We start from the raw sequence: 24,742 nt of genomic DNA, 5'->3' as shown, positions 1-24,742 counted from the left end.
ATTTGTTGAAAATTTCAACAAGAATCGTGATCGGAAAACTGAAGCTTTCAAGGCTCAGTAAGTGATCAATCGACCAATCTGAGAAGGCGAGATATCTCAGAACCCCTACCGAAATTTAAGCGTGCCGCTTGCTAGTAACTTAGCATGCGACTAGCAGGGCACTCGCTTAATAAGCGAGTGCATGCTAGCGAACAGTCCCTGCTCGCTAAAAGATCGCTTAACTATTACTCTGCACGCATATCACACGCTTATTAAGCTAACCGCATGCTAGTTACTAGCATGCCGCAAGCTTGCGCAAGCTAGTCGCACGCTTCCCGCAAGCTTGGAAATTTCTGTAGGGGAAGCCTCCGCGTGGGAGAAAGCGCCCAGAATTCGATATCTGTCTCAAATGCGTGAGGGCAGAAATCTGCAGAATTCTGATAGAGAGCTGTGGTAAAAAGTTACTAGCGGTCCGAAGGGGACCAGGAACGACGGAGAGTAGGGATTTAGGAAGAAAACCACTCGTAAGGCAGACAAGGGTCGAGAAAGCGACTGAGTGCCATCCTGTTAATAAGGAATGCCGCGGACATGTTGCCTATGTAGAATAGAGCAGTCTGGTCAAAACAGCTCAACCGGGCGTGTCAGGGATACAGCGCGGTACACATCACGACAAAAGTGTGTTAGACCAAGTGATCGAGAGAGAACTCAGGATCCCCTTTCTCCCATACTGATTGAAGCACCCATCTGAGGGTGCAGTGCCCGCGGTGGAAGAGGTGGCTTGGCTCAAGCCACCATCGCCGAGAGAGCCCGTGAGGCTAGGCTGCGATGGCTGTCCGCTGTGCGGGGGAATCCCTAGCAGCAGCAAGTGTACGCCAGAGGGAGCTGGCGAAAAAAATCTGTCACGATATTACGTGTAAACGACCATCAAGAGATGCTCTAAACGAACAGACATCGCCAGATATGATACATCAACCGTTACATTCCCAACGGAATCGAATGAGGTAGCAACGGCCCTGTCCTATCAAGTTAGGGACGGAAACTGGCTAAGAGTGTCGAAGTCCTCGCTTGAAGAAACAAGCGAAGGAGACTTGAGGAAGTAATCACAAAATTTCCATCAGTCTGCGGTGACAACCAGTTGTTTAAGAAAACAGTCACAAGGCCTGTTTCTCAGGTGATCGTAAGAGCGAGCACCGCCGGCGCCGGTTGCGGCAGCGTGGAACAGTCCGATATCGGTAAGATAAGGAGCTCCAAAAAGCTGCGGGGGCGGCAAAAATGACGCCCTAAGCAGCGGGGGATGAGAATCTAAATTTCTAAAAGAAGAGCTCCAGTGAAGTAAATCACTTACATGGAGAGGCTCATCCACAGTCGGCGGGTCGTAGTGATCGTGGTTAGGAAGGCATAAGCATACATCCATCCACTGTTACATCATCCTCGGTCGTGCGGTGACCCTGGCCACATGCCTTGCATGGAAGGAGGATGAAAGCAGCATGCGGGGCGACTCGAGTGTGCCGTGAAAAAATTTCTAAGAAAGAAGCCGATTCGACTAACGGGCACGGTAAAGACATCCACCGTAGACCACTCCGCACAAGGAGGGAGCGGCGGAGACGCCCGCAAGATTGACCCACATAGAGGGCAGTCTATAAGATAGACAGTTAGAGCTCGACCGATGGTCTGGCGGTGTACAGTTTGGTGTGAACTCGCCGACCCGGTACGGTGGGTGTGCCCAGAAAGTAGGCGTAGAATGCCGACAGAGAATCCTGGGGCTTTAAACAAGTTTGAACGCACGTACATAGCCAACAATCTCATGAGATGTACGGCGGTTACTTTCCTCCGAGATGATGTTTACCCAACCGGGAAAGACTCGGGGAACAGCTGTGAATGTCAACAGGAGGGATATCTAGCATATGAAAAGCTGATTCCTTCCACGTATTCGGTGCGGGTGCTGCCGGCGGTGTCCGGGGGGACGACCGGTGGTGGCAGCTCGGGCAGGGTTCGTACGAGTCGCCCGAATACGAGACAAATAGGTTAACATAACCATAATGCACCGGGTGGTGAAGGCATAGCGATTATTAAGCACAGGAGAACTTTTAATCGCCGTGACATTCAGATCCGATATACATACTCATAAGCTCGGAGAGCTAAGAGATAGTGAGACATACCGCTGAGCGGTGATGGTGCTCATATCAGAGTCGCCCTCTCTTCAGCGGCGATCGCTGGAGAACGGGTGTCTGTACTAGCCCTGACTCTGGCGTTGCAAGGGTAGGAGCTAAGTAAGACAGGGCACCCTTACTTTCGAATAGAAAGTGAGGTTCAGGCCAGAAAAGCGACGGTCCCGTCGCCTGGGCGGACGGTCCGCGGACGTGATAGGTTGTCCTCTCAAAGCAGCCAAACATTCTCACGAGAGAAGTGCGGCATGCGGTATGTAAGAGATTCATACCTCCAATCTACAGGCCCGCTTAGGGAGAAGAATGGAGAGAGTTACCGCTGAAGGAGTCGTCGCCGTATGTGAGCTTGACGTAGAGGGCGGATTCGGGAGTACCTGCATAATAATCGCCCCCCCCCCTGCCTCTGCCTTCTCGCTAGCCTCGAGAGGTTTGAAAATTTCGAGACGGCGGCGCCGGAGCCTGGCGCTTCCGGGCAGCAGCAGAGCGGGGGTGGGTTTACACCCACGGAGCTGGCGGCTTCCTCGTCGTAGGAGCCGCCTCGTCTAGAGCGACCCCGTCACTCTCCGAGACCCCCAATTCGGCCGATTGAGCTCGGAGCGCCTGAAGAGGCGGGGCGAGAAAATATGGACTCCCTTGCTTCATCAATACCCCCGCTCGGAGGGTAGATGTGAGGTAGATACTTGTCAAGCAGCGCCTGAGCGCTTACTGAAAAGTCAACCGCGGGATAGGGGTTGTCCTCGTAAAGGGAGTCTCGCTCTATGGACTGAACCGGGGGGTTGTCCAGTAAGCGCCGGGGTGGCCCCGCGTGTCGGCTGGGACACGTGCTCTGAGATCGACGAAAATGCTGGAAAGCACACGCGATCTTGGGGCACCCGGTTAATCGGTGCACTGGCTGGCGATTTAACAGAATCGCTCGAGGATTTCCCGGGTGTCTGGTGGTTATTGCCCACTTCTCTCGCTTGATGCTCAGGGGCATCAGCGGGGTGAGTAGACGTCGAGGGTGGGGTGAACCCGCACTACTCGAAATCAGAATGTAGCAGCATGAATAGCTGTGACATCTGACCACCGACACAAGGGTCTGAAGGAGGGACGCCCATGGCAACAGGGCTGGCCGACCTCACCTTCGACCTCTTCTTCTTCGCGGCCTCCGCCGGTGAGGCCGGGGCAGAAGAAGGCACAAGAGGCATGGGTGATTTCTTACGATTTGCCGCCCCTGGCAGGGCGGCCGTCAACAACGAAACTTCACCCGAATCTGACGGGGTCAGATTGTGGTCACAGTCTGATGTGTGACGCCTCTCGCGGTAGCAGAATGTAGCAGCATGAATAGCTGTAACATCTGACCACCGACACAAGGGTCTGAAGGAGGCACGCCCATGGCAGCAGGGCTGGCCAACCTCTCCTTCGACCTCTTCTTCTTCTTCTCTCTCTGCGGGCTCCGCCGGCGTGGCCGGGGCAGAAGAAGGCATGAGAGGCACGGGTGATTTCTTACGATTTGCCGCCCCTGGCAGGGCGGCCGCCGACAATGAAACTTCACCCGAATCTGACGGGGTCAGATTGTGGTCACAGCCCGATGTGTGACGCCTCTCGCGGTAGCAGAATATAGCAGCATAACATGTATGACTGTAACATCTGGCCACCGATAAGAGGGTCAGAAGGAGGAATGCCCATGGCAACAGGGCTGGCCGACCTCTCCTTTGACCTCTTCTTCTTCTTCTTATTTTGCGGGCTCCGCCGGCGTGGCCGGAGCAGAAGAAGGCACAAGAGGCACGGGTGATCTCTTACGATTTGCCGCCCCTGGCAGGGCGGCCGCCAACAACGAAACTTCACCCGAATCTGACGGGGTCAGATTGTGGTCACGATCAGATTGTGGTTACAGTCTGTGTGACGCCTCTCGCGGTCAGGGGCTGGGCGATCTCTCCCGATGCTGTCAACGGAGGACGACTTATACGGCAGAGATCCTGACCTGTGCCGGGGGGAGAGAACCGCACTCTCCCTCCGGACTTCTGGTGACCCGGTAGCCGGTGGGTCGCATAGCCCTATGGGTGCTGCGGCGGCAGGACCTAGTTTAGGCTTGGAAGCCTTGGCTACCACTTTTTCCTTAGTCCGAGACCGTGGCACCACAGTCTCGGCCTTCCTTCTCTTAGCATCCGACCGCAAATTCGGAATGCTGATCGACGCACCCTCATACTCACCGCCGCTGGGCGCTCACCGCGGCGTCCCTCCTGCTCGCCTGGAGGCGGCCGACTTCTGTAACTTGCAAACGGGACAGTCCCCGTGGAGGGCACCAGGTCCTCTGGGGCTGTGTTAGTCCCATTCAAAGATACCTCTCTTTACCCTGGAAAAGGAAAAACAAGAATTTTTCTTTTTCTTTTTTTTTTACAAAGAACTCGCTTAGATTAAAAGTGGAGACCGGAGTGGTCTTTCCCTCCTCCTAAAAGGAGTTTGTTTGAGCAAACAGAACAAAACAAGAGGGGAGGGGTAGGGAGGAAGAAGAACCTAAGAATAGTTTAGGTATCTGCCTGTAAGAAAATAAAAAGGAGGCCGGAGACTTTGAAAAAGAAACTCCTACAAGGTTCCCCTACTATATTCTCTTTTTTTTTTTTTTTTTTGCCCGAAGGAAAAATTCGAAACAAAAATTCAAAAATGAATGCAAGTTCAGAAGAGAACGAAGTTTCCACCTGCGAAGAAACACAAAAACAAGCATTTCAGAGCAGGAAGAAAAGGGATTGAGAGACAAATAATTCCAGATAAGAGAAATTTTACGATAATTTCCAAGAGGAAAAAAGTAACCTCCTGTGGAAAGGTAAAGAAATTCAGAACAGGAGGGAGGAACGTCTCTAGTAACGATTCCAAGAGGAAGAACGACACAGTAAATCCTCAAAGGGAATCGTAGAGCCCGCCTGTCGAAATAAAAAAATATATAAGACTAGGAGGGAAGAGGGAATTGAACGAAGAAAACAATTCCGGGACAGGTCAAAAAATTTCTAACAGGAAGGAGACCCCACCTGTAAAGAACAAAAATTTTTTTTTTTTTTTTTTTAGGGGGATTGAATAACCAAACAATCATCAGGTATAATTGCGTAAGCCGAATTAAACAATCCCCGAAGCGTCTGTGAATAAAATATTAATCAAGAATTTTATTCAGAACAGAAGGAAAAGGAATTGAGCATTAAGATCCGCCTGTGAATAAAATATCAATCAAGAAATTTATTCAGAACAGAAGGAAAAGGAATTGAGCATTAAGATCCACCTGTGAATAAAATATCAATCAAGAAATTTATTCAGAACAGAAGGAAAAAGGAATTGAGCATTAAGATCCGCCTGTGAATAAAATATCAATTAAGAAATTTATTCAGAACAGAAAGGAAAGAGAATTGAAGAAATAATCAATCAATAATCAATCGAAAATCTTAATAAATTAATTCCAGAAAGCAAGGAAGGAACAGAGTTGAAGATCCCAACCTGCAAAAAGAAATAACAATAACACCCTCGACAACAAAGTGTAGAGGCTGTCTAGAATTTAATTCAAAAACGGCACCAAAAGCCACCACGCTTTGAACGTGAAGAACAATAACCATGACAGGTGGTGAAGGCTTGCTGCCACGTAGGCAGGCCAAGCCCGGTGCCTCGCGAACGCGCTAGCGATGCGGCGCGACGAGAACTCAAACGTTAGAAAAACAATTTAAGTGTCACCAAAAACACGTCTAAAAGTCACGCCAAGTGTAAATCCTGAACACAATCTTACACACAAATGGAAAGATTGAAAATAAAAGGGAGAATGCACCACAGATAAGCGAAAATAATATACCAAAGCTCAAAAAGATTTGAGCTCTTAGGAGACTTATCTGAGCACGTCTTGACAGGTGGCTTGCCGAAAGCAAAAGAGGAAGATGGACGCTAATTGCGCGGTGATCATGGGTAGTAAGCCTGAACGGGAGAGGGCGCGCTCGCGCTTTTTAAATCCTTGGGAGTTCTATTCGGGTATGGCAGTCCAGAGGGCTGAACTAGCAAATCAAGTAGATGTATGGAGTTATTGAAGTAAATATGTACTTTCATAGTTTTCTAGACTTTACTCTATTTTTCAGACATTTAGTAACGTTCTTAATTTGACGGCCTGCTTTTCTCACCTGTTAACTAAATATGTTGGCATATCAGACTGCCTCTTTGTTTCACTCATTCCTGTCATACAAAACAATACTCAATCAGCGACATTCCATATTTCTAAAATCCTAAAAATCTTCCATTTTGATCTTATATAAGTGAAACCAAAGAAGACTATATGTGATACCTGGCTCATTTCTACATCTAACAGATGCCAAGGATGTCATTCTCACTGCAAAAAAAAATCATAATTACCAATAATTTTTTGGTTCATGTGAGACCTCCCAAAATGCTTCCCCTATTTTGGCCAATCAGTGCGGCACATTGGCGTAATTTACGCCGGTCGGTCGGTGTATGCGTGCGGCATGCTAGGGTTATTGATCACGGGAGAGGATACTCATTTTAACTTAGGAGTCTCTCGAGACCGTCCCATCCACTCTACATTGCTGAAAACAAATCATGCCACGATGCCACATAACCCACGCATGGGGACCAATTGCGCATCGGGTGCTGGATGCAGGATAAAACTTCCCAAATGCTGACGGTGTCGGTTACACTTTCCTTCAGACGATCACTTGGCTATTTGGGGAAAATTGAACGAACATAAAGAAAGTAAAATAATTGAGCCCCACTTGAGCAAAAAAGGCCACACGATATGCTTTTTCCATATCATCCAAACCCAGTCAAAGAGAAAAAAAGGAGCGAGAAAGACAGATTTGACAGGTACAAACAGATGAAATAGCAGACGATTGGGAGAAATTAAGATATGACAATCTGCTGACTTGGCACGCAAGGTTGAATTGGTGATTAGGGTTTGGTTTGGGTGACGGTTATTCAAGCAATCGAGGATTGTAGAACGGTACACCTTTCAGATTAATCATATGGAAGAGTCATCTATCAAAGTCATTCCCATGACCACATATGTACAACATTGAAAAACAATTTGAACTGGATGGTTAAATCTGCTTTCTTTGTGGAAAATGAATGAGCTGGTGACGAGTTAGATGACATATTCGGTCTTTGATTGACATTGCAGTCGACCCCTCACTGATATAACATGACAATGTATGAGATCGTTCATTACAGCAATGGATCAACAAGCTAGCAGTTTGTCAAGTTGCCACAAAAACATACTTTCACAGTTCTTTTCAGAAGTCAAGGTCAGAAGTATGATATTTAAGCTCCCTCTATTAGAAATTAAAAATTGACAAATTTGTTGCTTTCTCATCTAGGGTATGAAAGTCAACAGCAGTACTTTGTCTCCATAGAATATGACTGTTACGGTCATTTTTACAATTGGACGAAGAATTTTATTTCTTAAAATGCTGGCTAATATTAATCCTTGACAGAATGCATATAAAACAGGAACGAATATGCATGTATATCCCAATTTTCATAGTTGGTTCCAAAACTCATCAAAATAAAGCGTGTGGCATAGAATTCATACACAGTCCAGAAATCCAAGCAGAGAAGGAAAAAATTGAGGAAAGAAAATGTACAACACTTTGGGGAGAGACTATTTTATCGCTAACTAGTCAAAGAAGATAAAAGACTGTCCTAGTAAGGTGGTCAGCTGCAAATGATTTGATTAGCAATCGGGTCAGCGCCTCGCCTTTTCTCTTTCCAAATACCTCGCCCGTTTTCCTTCAATGGTAATCACATCACGTGACCGCTGAATTCGCCTGATTGCGTTATGTCCATATTGCCAAGCACTTGCTAACACCTCACCCGACACGTCCCACCTGAATCGGGCCCTCTTCCTTTTCATTCTTGCCCAGAGCCCGATGCGCCCTTTTTTTATCCTCTTGCCTAATTGCTTGCACTTCCAATGTAGCGAATCAAATGAAATCACACACAAGGAGGGAGAAATTAGCATCTTTTTGCGGAAAGAGCTGGTTGTGTCGGCACATCTGGGCTAAAAATGCTGATAACCATTACTGCTGCATAAGGTCCTAAAATGGTTGAAAGTCATGAAAAAGACATAATTGACATTCTTCATGAAATCCTGACAGATTCATCAAAATGCATGAATGCACATGTGACATTTAACAGAATCAGCAGTAGCATCATACTCACTATGGAAATCAATGGTTTCCAAAAACCTTGTCGAAATGAAAATGACCCAGGTATGAAAATTACATCGAAGATAGTTATTGCGCATGATAAAGACAAATTACATTCAATAAAACACAAAAGAGATGGAATTGTCAGTTTGATGCAGACAAAGCTCTATTTTGGAATGACTTCATCCCATTTAGTAAAGCAAAGTCAATCCGGAAGACATAGAACCTCATGAAAATTTATCTTTACATGAAAGGAGGGATAAATCTAAAAAGTGAATGGAGGGAATATTAATATAACATCATCATCCCACTAAAGCATTGGCAGTCTACTATCTTCAAAGAACTGCAGGCCAAGGTATCCTAACGGAAACAGAATACACCAAACTCCTAAATCTCTGTCCCACATCTATGCAAATCAGCTGAAAACGGACCTCCCCACCGAAAACAATACCCTTGACTTTTGCCACCGTTTCTATGTTGCATTGACTTTCAATCATTCTAGACTTTTCTCCTTTTTTAATTCACTCCGGGAGGCTAACTTGTGAAACAAGAGTTCATCTGTGTCTCCAAAACATGCTTCCTTGAAGATTGTTGAAGCATCCTTGTTGGCTCGGGTTTCCACCTTGTCTGGAGGGAAGAACATGACACTCTTTCTAAGAATGATCATCTTCTATCCAAACGAGTCTCGGATTTTCACAATGTTATCATAGGCGAGGTCAAAATCTGATTTTATCTCTGCATGCTGTTTCAAAAACTAATAAAGGTGACTGAAATAAAAGAGTATTGATAAACCGTAATTCTATCAACTTGGTTTCAGCTTATTAGTAAATGCCAGGGTTTTAATCTCAAAATTTAAACATCAATTTTATTTTTATTCAACCTTGATTTTATTTGTATTCATATGAAATATAATCCCATCCAAAATCAAAGATATAAGAGTTGGCATCTAAGTAAGCCCTTTGAACTTTGATTTACTTTAATAAATTAGAAAATTTTGATCCTAACTCAAGTCTGTTTTTTTTTTTTGGGGGGAGGAGTATATTCCAATAAAATATTCACACAAATTATTTCACAAATTAGGCTCACGTTTTCTCTGCTGGTGCACTACAAGGTATGTATGCTTTTAGCTCTTTTGTTGCGCAAATTTCTCTTTCACCAATTCTCAATTCTAGGTACTGCGTGTAGTATAGGTGTATGCTTTCATTGACTTATAAGCGTTGCACACACTGTAAGCCGACGACGATCCTTAATTTTCTCACAATTAGGACGTGTTAGTAACGGCGAATATAGCAGGCTAAAAATGTCCAGGCTCCGTAGATTTAAAGCTTTTACCCCAATTCCATAGATTGATGAATGGTGAGATTGCCCATTGAACCCGCAGCTACTAAACAATGGCGTTGTCATAAACAGGGAATGGGATGGTGTATGGGAAAAATAATATGAAAAAACGGGATAATGCAAGTTACTGGGATAGGGAGGGGGTGTTGGGAATAAAAAGGAAATCAAAGAGTGGGAGAGAGGGTGAGGAGAGAGGGGGTGTGAGAGAATAGGGTGTTAATAATAGGTCAGGAGAAAAGTACAGAGAGAAAAAGAAAACAATACAGAGATGAATAGAGAGACAGAGATGGAAACAATGAAAAAATAAAGTCAAGTTACAACATGAGGATAAGGAACCTAATTACAAAGAACCTCCAGCTCTTATGGGCAAATGGGCCACAGAATACACCACAAGCTGTAAATATCATGACTCTTTCCCACTGGTATAGTTAGAAAGATATATACTTCAAACCCAATATACATGCCTATCTACTGCTGATGTGGACACACTGCGTCACAAGCATCTGATATTCTGATTAACCAAAAAAGTTGAAATTCATTACTGATTTTGGAGGATATTAAGAAAAGCTATAGAAATGCAAAATCTGTCTCATTGTGAAAGGGCTTATCTGTCTTCCAAAAGGTATTTGGGAATTTTCAAGAGCTGATGTGCTCGATAATGTATATAATTTTTGCTGATATTTATTGCATTAGCAAGAGAACATTTATTTTGGTATATCAATGGAAAAGGTAACTTTTTTTTCAAGTTTGATACAAATCAGAAAGCTCTGAAATGCTTTAAAACATTTAAATGTTGCTACTCTTTTGACCTTACGACCCCGATCTTGTTCTTTAATCAAGACCCACATATTTATCTACTGTCGCCAGTGAATGACAGACTAATTAACCCTTTGCTTGGGCAGCGCTTGCCTAGTTCAAACTTTGAGAACTCTTCATGATCTTTGATATTTGCACTGGAATCAAGCCACCGGAATACACATGAGGAAGGGAACGTGCGATGCGTTGGGTGGGACTATAGCGTCAATCAGAGTAGGGATCGGCAGGCTTGGGCTGCGTAAACACAGAAGCGATACAATTCCACGGAGATGAGAGCCAGGAGTATTACAACTTTCACCTGTTTGCAATATTCGATACAATATTTACTTCTCTGATCAGCGGGGATTGCGTCCAACCCAAAATAGAAACCCTAGAATGGAACGCAGCAATGAGGTGAAGATGGCTTCAGAGCAAGAGAGAGAGAGAGAAAAAAAAGAGGGGGGAATTGGATATGATGTAGGTTAAATGACACACAGAGAGTGGGGAAAAGAGAAAGACCAAAAAAAATGTAAGAGAAAGACCAAAAAAAATGTAAGAGATAGACCTTAAAAAGGTAGGAAAAAGGGTAGAAAGAAAAGAGAAAGAAAGAAAGCGAGAGAGAGGGAGAGAAAGGTCGGCATTAAGGGGAGAGAGGGAATATTAGGAAGGTAAGCTGACGAAGAGGTGGTAGAAAGAGAAACAAAAGAAAGGCTAAAATGAAGAGAGAGACAAGGAACAGAGAGAGAGAAAAGATAGAGGAATAGAGCGAGACAGTTGAGGAAGAGTGACAAACGAGGGATAGTGAGGGGGATCTAAAACAGAAATGTAAAGAAGGAATAAAAACAAATACCAGAGTAGAACATAATCAATGAAACTTGAAATTAAATTGTGTGGGGGTGGTGCTAAAGGTGCCAAAATAATGCTCAGGGTGAGTAAACCAACCTAATTTAACAGATAAGTTTGGAAGAGTAGAAGAGCCTAGTTTTTAATGAAACCCAATTGAGTTTCGTAACAGGGTTTGATCTACATTTCAAGGTCTTGAAACTTCAATTACTTAGTGATTTAGTGGGGAAATCTAATATATGCTGTGCGCGGTACTTCACACGTATCCATGAACTTCATCGCCTTTCTGAGATGAATTCACTTGTGAATAAATGCAGTTCTTCCATTTCAGATAACTATTCCACCACATTAAGAAAAGGAAAAATTTATATTGGCAACACGTTGAGCATCATATATTCATACAGGAGAAAAAGAGCAATATTGCATTTTCTTGATATGATTTTGAATATTACTATATTACAATTTCTCAAATACTATTTAATAAAATCTAACAGTGAAATAATAAGGTCTTTGACAATCTTTTATTAGTCCATATCATATATCATACAACAACCTAGAATTACATATAGTATCTCTATTAGAAAATAAACAAGACAAAAGTTAGTGGTTGGTGATACAACATTCATATCTTTTATCATTAATATCTGAATTAGTTGACCATCAACTTTGATTTCATTAACATAATCTGAGGAAATGCTTTACAACAAATTACCTTGTGTCACAATTTTATGAAAACATTCACAAACCTTGCTCTCATTTGGGGCTGTTTTTCATTCTAGTTATTGCAGCTGCTTTCAACAGTACTATCAGGAAACACAAGGCTAAAGTTTCCCACAACCCCAGCAGTGATGAATAATTTCATAATCATTCTGTATTCTCATAAACTGATTCTGAAAAGAAAAGTACTCCCCGGCTTTAAAATCAAACCAGGTGTTTTCACATCCTCCCTGACCCAGCTTCAATTCTTGTCTTTTTTTAATGCTTTTTCCTTTTTCTTGTCAATGTTTATTTTTTAAAAGATTTTCCCTCATTTTATCATTTCAGCAGATGATATTTGTTTGTTTTGAAACATCACTCCACTTTTTTCAGTTGAGTTTGATAACATTGTACCAGAGACATGATGTGTCAAACATGTAAAGAAAAAAAATTCTGCCAAATTTTGTCCACTTTCAATCAAGTGGTTATAGTGCTTTGGCTGAAAGCAATTTCATTGTAAGTTATATCAACATCACTGAAATGACATTTTGTATAGTTGAAATCACTGCTATGAAACAAATTTGCATATTTACAAACTTTTCGATAGTAAGAAAATATATCTTTACTACCAATTGAAGAATATGAAATCTATGAATTTAGACCTTTATTTTCTCTGTAACATTTGAGAGGATTGAGAATGTCAAAAGCACTTTTGTCCAGTATGTCACGAGATGCATAATCTTTGTTTATGATAATGATAACAAACAATGCGCCTCAGAATAGATTATTTCTAGATAGATGGTGCTATATAAATGCCTATCATTATTGTTATTATTATTATCATTATTATCATTAGGCCTATTATTATAATTATTATCATTATCATTATTATTATTATTATTATTATTATTATTAATTATTATTATTAATTATTATTATTATTATTATTATTGTTATTATTATCATTATTATTGTCATTATTAATATTATTATCATCATTATTATTATCATTATCATAATTATTATTATCATTATGAATTTTGTATCATGATATAGTGTATACGCACAGGCCTATATGTAATATGATGTGATGAATAAGATTATGCAGGAGGAGGAGAGTTTGGACGTGTTAAAGGCCTCCGGGTTGGAACAGAGTAGAGTGTAGAAGTAAAAAAAAAAGAAAGTGCACTTTGGGATTAAGCACTAGAGGAGATTTGAATAAACACTCATTGAGACAGAAGAGAGAGAGAGACTTAAGGAGAGGGGCAAACAGAACAAGGACGAGGGGGAAGAGTGGGGAGATTGAAAATGGCAAAGAGATTTAGAGATTACGAGACTAATAAGATGAAATGGAAAAAGTAATACTTTATAGATATTGCAGAAGAAAAGAATGTAACTTATGGAAGTGAGATGATGTGCCCACCCCCCTCTATTTGATTGATTTTCACTGCTGTTTTCCTTTATACTTATTCATATTTGCTTTTCGTGGGTCAATAAAGCATCGGCAAATTCATATTGAACATTAAGATTCAAAATTCCCAGATGTCTATTTTCTGTTCTTACAAAAGGTTCAAAGAACTAGATGGCAGGAATGTCCAAGAGAATGCAAGATAATACAACATTCCTTAAATAAACATCCCATTTGAACCAAATCATAGCTCATCTACGCAGCAAAGATTACAGAACATACCCCCATATAGTACAAAAGCATACATCAAAGACATACGGCCACTTTCAAGAATTTGTACTTTGATATTTGAGAGAAAAGAGAAAAGTCATGTAGCTCATATTTGATAGGACAAGCAGGCAATAACATGTGGTTTGCCTTGATGAAAAAAGTACTGTCATCATTCTTGCATCAAAATGCATGATGTTAGCAAAGTAAACCAACCCCCCCCCCTTCCCAGAATCTTGGAGAAAAGAGGAATACAAGATGCAATGCATCTGTGAGAAGATGGTGCGGGGAATGCCAAAGGGAAGCCGAATGTGCATGGAATGCACATCTTGGGTAGATTGCAGTAGGGTAATGACTTTGACACCCCATCATCCAAACATCAGAGAGAAAAATAATAGAATGCTAATTAAACAAGCAACTCAGGTATGAAATGATGCAGCGGAATGCACGTCTAGCTTAATTTAACCAAGGTCCTCTCATACTTTGAATAGCAAATGTCATCAACAATTCCAAAAATGGAAATTGGTTTACACTTTCCAAGAGTAAGGTCAGACAAATGCTGCCCGACACCTTTTTAAAGTCTAGTCAGTTGTTCTTAAGTGTAAAGTAATTTGCTGTTATTGAAAATAACATTTGGATTTATTGGAAGTATAATCTGATCTATCAGGAATACATTCATGTTTGTCTGGTGATTCCCTCAGGGATAATTGGAATTAATCACTAAATGTCAGGCATTGTCGATTCATGGTATCCTAGAAGAAGCATACTCCACATAAGCTCTGAATACCAACTCAGTAGATCACAAAATGTCAGATATAAGTAATTCAATGGTATTGTTTATGAGAGAAATACCATAAAAGAAGCCTCATTTGCAAACATCAATTTAGATCAGTAATGAATGCCAATTTTGTAAATCATGATGCATTTGCATCAATTTGATAATAATAAAGGAATGAAATATTTTGAACTAAATGATTTACAAAGAGTTCAACCAGAGTGTGAACAACAGTAACAAAATTTTGCACTTAATGAATGATCAACAATGGATAAAAAAAAAAATAAGCATGACTTTGGCAGTATATAACAAAGAAATAAAAGTTAATTGAAATTGTGTAATGACTTTGACAGCCTGTCCTCGCAATCCTTGTGACATAAATTCATGACCACTGTTGGATCAACTTGGCATTTTCATTTCGCCTTGAAGTCTGGTTTGAGCTTCCACATTTGTGTGGTAACAACAATGCCCGATTGCTTCATTTTAAGAGTAAAAGAAGAACACCGTGGAATGGTTTTCTTTCAATCTGTCTTCAAGGCTTCTCATCAAAGAAGATGACCTTTAAAACATGACACTTTGATCATGCAAGAAACCAACAAACATGAGACATTCCGCCCAAGAAAACGACCACGTTTGTCCAATTGCAGCATCCTTTCCATCCCTCTCCCTGCTCAACGTAGGCATTATTGGTCAAGCTTGAGCAATCAGATGAAAGATGGACTTCCTGCCTTTCTCGTAGATTTCCTCTCTCTCTCTCTTAAACCATGGTGATGTCCTATATTCATGCTTCCCTGCACACGATGGGGATCTCCAGACTGCTGGCTGCCTCCTGCCTGTCACAGACAAGTTCAAGGTCTCCGCTTGGTACAGGAGGCCCGCATCGGGGGCTTGGGATGACTTTATTCATGCTGTCCAACTTCCTCTCAAGTCGGGCGAGATGGAAGGGGTGCTTTCCGTTGAACACCATGAGATGAGCGGGAATTACGCTTTCTCAGAGAAAGTACTTAAGGTATTATTGATTGTAAGTACCTCCAGATTTTAGTGAAAAGAAAGTTATTTTCAATATCGTTTTAAAAAAAAGAGATCTTATTTAGGCCTCTAACTTCTTTGGTCATTTCACTAAAGTTATGTTGAATATGAATAAGACATTATTACTGTATTATGAATATTAATGTCATATTTCGTATACCCTGACAAAAAGCAAACATGACATTTCTCAAAGGTTTCCAACTTTACAGAGAAAAACTATTCTGCATTGGTTTTCCATTTCCAACATCATTTTATGATATTCTAATCAGATAAATTTTCAGCATATCAATAATCAACGATGGGGGAAACTACCCAGCACTGTTTCTGATCTCACCTCACTTATAAAGATACCGGAATCTTCTTCTGAGCCGTAACAGAGCGTCAGACCGAGTTTATCTTCCAAGTTGGTACGCTTCAGAACAATATCCTGCCAAAGAACAAAGACACACAGATAATGATAAGTGTACAATCGAGAATAATATCTGTACCAATGTGCAATTAAAGGAAGACCAAATTCGAAAGAAAATTTTCATAGCTTTGGACAGCACCACCTTAAGGGTAGATTGGGCAAGTGGTACCTTGGTACCACCTGATCAGGATCAAGCATGGATCAAACATGGATCAAGCATGGATGATTCTTCTCTTAGAAGTGTATCATCTTTAGACATATTTAAAAATACCACAAAATGCTTGATGATGGATCATAACTCATTAATGAAAAGATGCCTGATAGTACTGGCACCCCCTTTTCAAACCTAATTTTAGCTGGCATTGCCACTGGGAAGGTCGTCAACAGAATCTTGAATTGTTGATAGCCCACAGGCATTGGCAGGTCTTCTTTTCCTCTTTTTTGCGGTCTCTTAAGTCTTCTTTTATTCATTTTGCGCATTGTATTAATCATTATTATTTTTGTACTGGTCTTTATCTATCCTACAAATTATTATTTGCTTATTTTTCAAAAACATTATCATTAATCAAGAATAAAAAAAAAGTCATGAGACTTTAGGACACTATCAAAATGGTTATAAAATTGCATGTTACACTTGTTACCACATGTAACACTTTACAACGCACACCTATTAATCTCTTCTTGATATCGTGCAATTCAGTTTTTTCAGCTCACGATATTCCCCTGGATATTACTCAATTTCTCACTAATCAAATGCCCCATGACATTTCTCACAACTCCTTACCTGCTAGAGTTTCCTTCTCTCTTTTTGAAAGCAATCATGCAATTCACCAACCCAGAGGAAATAACAATTCACTTATAAGAATCAAACCAATCCATCAGGTAATTGTTCCAGGTTGACATAACGCAAATTTGCTACAAATAAATTTCCACGCACCATTGGAAAAAAAATTATATTATAATATGAAGAAAAAAACTTGCCTAAAGTTGAGTTCAAAGAAAAAAAATGGAACAAAACTGTCTGACTCACTAGATTGTTGCCATTATAATTAATCTTTATCTTCATCATTGCATCAATATTATTTTCACACGCACTTCTTAAGATAAACAAAACAATTTCAATTTTTCTCTAAATATGTAAAGAATGCAAAGCTAGATCACATAAGAGAGAAAGAGAAAATGGTAGACAGCACATATTGTGGTTTCATATAAAAAAAATTGTAAGAAAAATAAAGGTGAATAGATTACAATAAGTTGGTTGCTAAGGTGATGATTGATACTAACCAAATCCCAAGATTTGAAAAAGGGAGAAATTTATGCCTTAAGATTTGAGAAGAGTCCTGATGGACTATCTTTTCAATCAGCACCTAGATTTTGCTGACGATGGATCACAAAAGATGGGATCAGATTAATGCCCCAAGACTTGCACATGGGTCCTTAATCCGATATAAATCAAGATAGAGTTATATATTGGGTAGCATAAAGTGATTTCATGTAGCACCTTTTAGAAGATTTCCATGAAATCTTTTTTTAAAATCTCTTCAAGCACTTATAATGATCACACAAAAGAAAATCTAAATAAAATGATGTCCTCCATAATGTCAATTAGTACACATCAATAAATGACAAAGTTATACAACCAGAAAAAAAATGTCTCTCTTATAAAGACCGGTCATATTTCTTCCTTTGGATGCTTATTCACTGTGTTATAAAAAGTAGAAGGAATACAAAGGGGAATAGCATAGTAAGTGAATGCTTATAACAGCATTACAGATCAGCCAATAGACTTTTGATATTTATTTTATTTTTTCATATTGTACTTTTCAACATTTTATTTCTTTAATTAAAAATAAGCATTTTTAGTACACAGCAAAAACTGTGGTGTTAACCGGTGTACATAGAGGACCACACCAGTTATTTAACACTGGTGTTAAATTGTTGGTGTTAGTTTTACACCTATAGGTGTTATTACAACACCTATGGTTCTTACATTTACACTCTTTGGTGTTATGTTCAATCTCTAGGGTCTTATTTTAACACCTCAGGGTGCGGTCCTCTATTAACACCAACTGGTGTCAGTTTTAACACCACAGTTTTTACAGTGTAGCATCTATTTTAACTCTTTCACAAAAAGCTTTTGAGCAATGACCTCAAAACACATTTCTCTTCCAATTTGAAGCAAAAGACATTAATTCATAAATAATTAATTCAATCAAAGTAATCTTATGTTAATTTCTTATCTCAAATTATCTCCTTCATTATTTTTTTTTCATTTAGTCTCGTTCCCCCCCCCAAAAAAAAAAAAAAATCTTTCACATAAATCACAAAATAATTCAACAAGAACAGAAAAGGGTATTTTGACACTTTCTCTGGTACATCTGGGAATTTCCTTTCATAGGCCTGAGTCTGTTATTTTGTCTCACCACAAATGTGGAATGATTGTCAGGACAGGGTTAAAACCATCTTAGCCAATCAATAAGCGCTAGAACATCGCCACTCTAACATTAACCACGCACTTGTCTTACCTAGATTTGATGTTCTTATGCAGCTTTCATCCTTCTTAACCCTAATCCACTGGGTTTGTGGGTCAACTAAGATATCCACCTGCCCCCTTATCTGATCAATACGACTTCAAGCCCGATCCCTCTCCTCATCTTATATTCAATGCCAATAAAAAGCACTTCATGAGAGCAAGATGGAAGTATATCCATTTCACTGTCTTTTGACTAATTGCATGGTTGAAATATTGTAGATCTTAACTTTATTTAAAAAGCAGAGTTTTTAATACAAAAGACTTATGATAATGATTAATATATGAAATAGGTTATTAATGATTTAAGTTTGGATGATTCAGAAAAAAAAACATCTTTGCCTCCCGCAAACACAAAATGATCAGCCATTTTATGAATAAGATATGTAAATTCATATTGTGAACAGGTGAAAAGGAATGAGAATTCAAAGTAGAAGTAGAAGAAGAAAGAGTAGTGACGGAGATGGGTGTAGCACTTGATGCAATTGATTTTGTGTTACCAAAAAAAAATTCTTGCTTGCTGAGAAATTTTATATCCTTTTTATTTCTTCACTGCTTTTTACTTTAGGTCTAACCAAACTTCACGATATCAAATACTTTATAGAATACAAGGTCATAATGTTTGTAAAGATTGTCATTGTACTTGTTTATTACTTCTGACTCTCCTCATATCCACAACCACCACCATCACCATCATCACCACCCCCACCTCCATTAATGCTGCCACCACAACAACCGCCATTGCTACTTTTATCCTCATCGTTATCATCTTTAATTACCTTATCATAATGATATCATATTGTATTCCTATACATTGTCACTTCCATAGAAATCACTATAAAAGTTTCTGTACCATTAATGGTAACTTCCATAGAATCCTTGATTATGATTGGCTTGTAGGTACCATTGCTGACATAGTTACCACTGATTGTAAGTCAAGTTATATGCAGTTTGTCCCTAATATTGATATGAAATATGTGTATTGATCTTCATATAGTTCAAGCAATCTTTAACCTATTCTGAAACAACTTTAATGCCTGCAGGGTATTATACCATGAGGGGGTTCTACAGCATCTCTGTTTTATGACGAGCCGGTGTGTGTGTGTTAACAGTGGATCTATGGGATTTGAATGTGATTGCAAAATGGTTTATTGATTGTTTAAATGATGCAGCACTTAGTCTAGACTAGGATGAACGCCAGGCAACGGGGGACCAGGATTGCACTCCAGCGGCCCTGTGATGTGGTAATGAGCCTCATTATCCTATAAATCGATCACAGAGTGCGCCCATTATGGTTCACTTTAAAGGGGCCTATTACCACTCTGATGGGGGCCATTCATCCTTTATGGCCACTTTGTGGAGTGATGATGCACTCCGTGTGGAACATTTGAGAATGGATGAGCATTTATCAAAAAATTCAATAGTGAAATATAAATAAAAACTTAATAAGTTGAACTTGGGAATTTATTGCAACAGAGACAAATCATTTTCAAATATTGGTTTCTGATGCAGAAATTTTTTTTTTGACCGACTTACTAGACAACTATGATTTTACATCCACAATGGGGTAATTGCATTTCCACATATGTAATAAAAATGAAAGTCCTGGGAATTTACTCCAATTTATAATTCTGAGAAGTATGTATGGTCCTTTTAACATCAATACTCACACCTTAAACACCGTGACTCATGTTTGTTGGAGAACCTCTTAATTCTATTTTGTTTGGGTAGATATGCAATATCTTACAGAGGTGCATTCATGCATGCAGTCTCTCAAATTTCAATAAACCCATTGGCGACTAGAACTGGTGATCCCTGTAAAGAGCCTATGAGGATCACAGAATTCAGTAGTCATCGGGTTAATACATACATCATCAGCACTCCCTAAACAACAGCACTGAAATATAATGGTAAATGGATAGAACAGAGAGAACCTCAAGGAAGCTTGATGACATTGCGCATACCTCATACTCCATCTCGTAGGCCCTATCTAGGCAGTCCTCTTCATCAAGGATGGGTAGGTCCAGGTTCCCTTCCATCGCCTCCAGCTTCTGGAGCAGTTCAGAGTCCAAGACGGACAGTGGGTCCTCCGCATCCAGCTCACATAATCTGGGTGAAACAAACAAAACATGGACCATAATGAATGCAAAGTATAACTAGCACCTGGTAGGTGCTTCGTGAAGTTGTTTGTAAGTTACAAATGACTTACACATGACTGGTGACCCTATCTAGTATTCAATTATATATCTATGTTGACTTCAGTACCTAAAAATATGTTCCAGTCATGCGCAAAGTTGTGCGTAACTTTACAAAGGGCTTTGTGAAACAGCCACCTACCCCGTTGCGTAAAAGTTATCATTATGGTAACTTTGCCTTTCAATAGCAACTTGCATGGAATCCTTGATTCTGATTGGTTACTGATCATCATTACCATGATGGTTACAATTTTGGACAGCAATGTTACCATAGTAGTAACTTTTATGCAACGGGGCCCTGCTGTCTCAGGTAGATAGCAAAGTAGCAAATAGTTTGAGAATGATGACCTATTGAGTTGAACAGTTGAGAAAAACTTTAACAACCAAGATGAAATAGCTCAATCTTCTGCATATGATATTTTGACAGAAGATACAGTGCATCCTAATTAGGGAGCAAGGTCTGGCTATGCCACCATGCTTTCAGAAGCATCTAACGATTACCACCATCTAACAAGACCAACCCTCATGTTCAGTAAATGGGCTTCATGTGTGATCAAAATGAATGGCAAACATGCTGGTAATGATTATCTGGAAATTCCTCTCTTGGCAGGACCATTGTGGACAAGGTGGAGGCTCAGGGGAATGTTCAGAGTATTTTCAAGGATTTGTTGGGACTGTCCACACTGCACAAGAGAACATGACGTTCAAGAATCAAATAGTAATTAAATAAAATAGAGAAGCCAAATTTATCTTAATAAGCCTGTATTCTGAAGTCGGGTTTAACTTAGACCATGGTCTAACTCTGTGCTAAAATTATGGGAAGCCAAAGGTGTCAAAATTTTTATTAAAATGTGTATTTCTTATGTTTACTGTGCTCTTACCTGATTCTTTGATGGTAATGACAATCATCTATTTATACTTTCTACACAATTAGGAATGATTTGAGAGCCAAATGAGGTGAAATATGATATCTTTACTGTTAGTGATTTATGTAACAATTGGCTATCCATTCTCAAACTACAACTTTAAACCAGAGTTAAAATTAAACCCGACTTCAGAATACAGGCCATAGAAAAGGGGAAGAGTAGGTGACTAAAGACAGAGAAGTATGGCAAATGGTATTGAGAGCAAACTGATTAGAACTTTTTTTAAATGCAACGGTTTCTCAAAACATCACTGAGAAAATATTTAATACAAGAAAATTTGAGAAAACAGGAAGAAACAGGAAACAGTAAATACTTGGCAACACAGGGGCAAAGGAAATAAAAACTGGTTATAAAATATGGAAGCACGTGCCCAAGAGAGACATTGGCAGTCAACAGAAAAAGATATAAGACTTTTCAACGATTCAACAACAACTTGGCATTCAGTAGGAGCGAGGAAAACATAAATGGAGTCTGGAGACATACCACCGTGGTAAAAAGACAAGTGTATTTCATTTCATAATCCCACATGATGAGAGCCTTTGAACTGGAAATCCATCCTCGACCCTGGCTCGTGGGCACAGGAAAAGATGAATGATGATGCCAAGATAATCTTTCCACCAACATCCAAGGGAAAAGAAAGGGACGATGAAGGAAAACTAGAACATTACCAGAAGTCAGAAAGAGAGCTTTACAGGAAGAAATAAAATGTCTGGTGATCTAGCAAAAAGAAACACCACCGGAATACTCCTAACCCTTGACATCAAGATAGTCATGTGCAATAGAACATCATTCTCTATGGTTGATTTACATGACTGCTAAGATAGTATTCATGCTAAAAGAGAACCAACCTTAGAACCAACAACTACATGTCTTATCTGAGGGACATAATGATGAGGATTGGAGCATCATTAAATGCACATTGATCCAGTAAAAAATCTTAATCTTAAGATTGAGAGGTAGCATAAGAATTTCTTTTTATTCCATAGTATAATGTCACTGAATGTAACTCCAAGATGCTTTTAAACAAGTTTATAGGTCTAACTATATATTGAAATTATGAATGGGAGTTCCAGCTGCAGCAGTAGAAATATGTCAGAAAATCTCTTTTGGAACAGAAAGAAGGAATTTAACATTTTACAGCCATAGTGTGGTTTCTTTAAAGAGTTAGAGGGTAATGTGTGTGAATAAGTTTGTTTTCATATTTCTTTGAAAGACACAACTCATCTTCTCTCAATGAAAGCAGTATTTTGTCAAGATCATGAGCCTATTTCTCTGAATGAATGGGCAATATATCACCAGCATCTTTGCTCCCAGGGTAGCAAAGGAGTTAAAAGAGGGTCCCAGATGAAAACCAAGAAACATATATAGGAAATGGAGACAGTCTACATGACACCCTTCTGGAGCTAATCACAAAGATTGGCAATGAAAACAAGCCAGGTTCGGATGTCGACTAGCCCTAGGACAACTTCACCATCTTTTAATTCGACGCCAGTCAATGAGGGGAAAGAGAAGAGAGGGTTGTACCCAAAGGATTAGCGCCACCATATCAACATCTACGATTACGACGCGCGATAGGGTAGATCGCTGGTTAGGGAGGAGAGGGCAGTAAAATAATAAGCTTGACTTCTTATACGCTTGTATAACACGGTATTGATGCGGTATGCTAATGCCTCGTTTGGAAAGATAAATTTCCACTACCGATTGCAATTTGTACTTGTTGAATGGAGAAGCTGAGGTAGGTTGGTTTCCAGCGAGGCTGCTTCTGAACCTTTTCAAACATAAAATGCCATGCAGTTTGGGCGGTTAGGGGGGAAATGTGCATGTCTTAAAACACATCTTCACTCAATCTTGGGAATTGAAAAGGTAATTACAAGCTGTGATCAATCATGTTGTAACAATCTGCCATTTGGACATCCAACATTTATCCATAAATCATTCGTGGACTCAAAGCAATTAGATTGCTATTAAATGGAAATACTCGTCTACTGACAATGCACTGTTATTTTGCAGAAAGCACACTGAACTGAAGACCTCTTTGCTTTCTTTGTCAGGGTAGACCCAGACAGCACATCAAACATAAGCAGCCAGATGTTCAAAGCCATTATTCTATTCAGTGATATCAATTTGTTACACAGTCAAATCCGAAACGGACTGCTTGGTCCAAGTGGCCATATGTCACATCCCGTTTATCATGCGACTGTCCTTGATATATACGGGTCAGTCGTACCTATTATCCGTAATATTGTACATTGTGAAGATACCTATTATCAATGGTTCAGCTACACCGAGCCATGGGCACAGTTTAAACATCTGTAAGGATATTAAAATACATGTTTAAAGAAGAATAAATTGCCTCTACAATTATTCAGAAACACACTATTGGACTTGAATCTGTTTGCACTCATATTTAAAAAAGGAGGGGTTAAAGGGATGAAACCGGAGAATTCTGGTTGAACCACTGCATGGTTTGTGTCTGCATAGCAAATTTGGGCCACAGAGCCCAATTTCAGAATTTCAAAAGGACCTAAATCACATGTTAAGTTCATCTTGACAGAAGTACTGAAAACTCACCCATCTAACGGATCGTCGCAGTTCTTGTCAGTCGGCGGTAGCGAGCACCTCTGCAGGACCTTCCACAGTAGATCCTCGCTCTGAAGTTCCGTCTGAGTACCTACACTGCACATCGTCCTCTCCATGGGACCGGGTACCGCACCTTGACCGTTGGGCGTGGTGCTACCGTTCTTGGCAGCGCAGGGTGACCGTCTCATCACCTGGACGATGATGGGTTCTTGGGCATTCTTGAAGGCTTCTACCGCTTCTTCGTGGGTGGCTTTGGACAGGTCTTTACCATTTACCTGGAAGGTATCAAAGAAAATAAAGATTATAGCTATAAACTCATGTAAATTGCAGAATACCATCCTTCATTACTACTTATCAAACTATTTCCAACTTTACATGCCAGTGTACACTTCGTTGGATTCTGTTTGAACTAATTTTATGATTGTTACCACAGCTTGAGTTAATGTTTAATCCACCCCATAACAAAAACTAAGTCTTATTAACTTGCATCTGAATTCTGAACAATATTGAATAGGTAAAAAAAATATTTTAGATACTCATAAAGCCACTGCTAGAAGCTACAAGAACAAGTGACTGAAATCTTTTTTGTAACCCACGCACTTATGTTGAAATATATCATGACCTTCGGATTGGCATAATCTCA

General features: G+C 40.0%; 1 protein-coding gene across 1 annotated transcript in view; it reads right to left on the bottom strand.

The window, feature by feature from the left end:
• LOC121411842 (E3 ubiquitin-protein ligase PDZRN3-B-like) overlaps window positions 1-24,379 on the bottom strand; it is a 59,419-nt gene extending 35,040 nt beyond the window's left edge. Inside the window, 3 exon segments of the mRNA XM_041604714.1 lie at window positions 15,794-15,886; window positions 20,363-20,507; window positions 24,091-24,379. Of these exon segments, the coding sequence (XP_041460648.1) occupies window positions 15,794-15,886; window positions 20,363-20,507; window positions 24,091-24,287 (435 nt within the window). The 5' untranslated portion in view covers window positions 24,288-24,379.
• Between the last annotated feature and the right edge of the window lie 363 nt (window positions 24,380-24,742).

This window comes from Lytechinus variegatus, chromosome 3, assembly GCF_018143015.1.
Source record: "Lytechinus variegatus isolate NC3 chromosome 3, Lvar_3.0, whole genome shotgun sequence".
Taxonomy (NCBI): domain Eukaryota; kingdom Metazoa; phylum Echinodermata; class Echinoidea; order Temnopleuroida; family Toxopneustidae; genus Lytechinus; species Lytechinus variegatus.
Note: the sequence above shows the minus strand (reverse complement) of the source record. Positions and strands in the feature narration are given on the sequence as shown.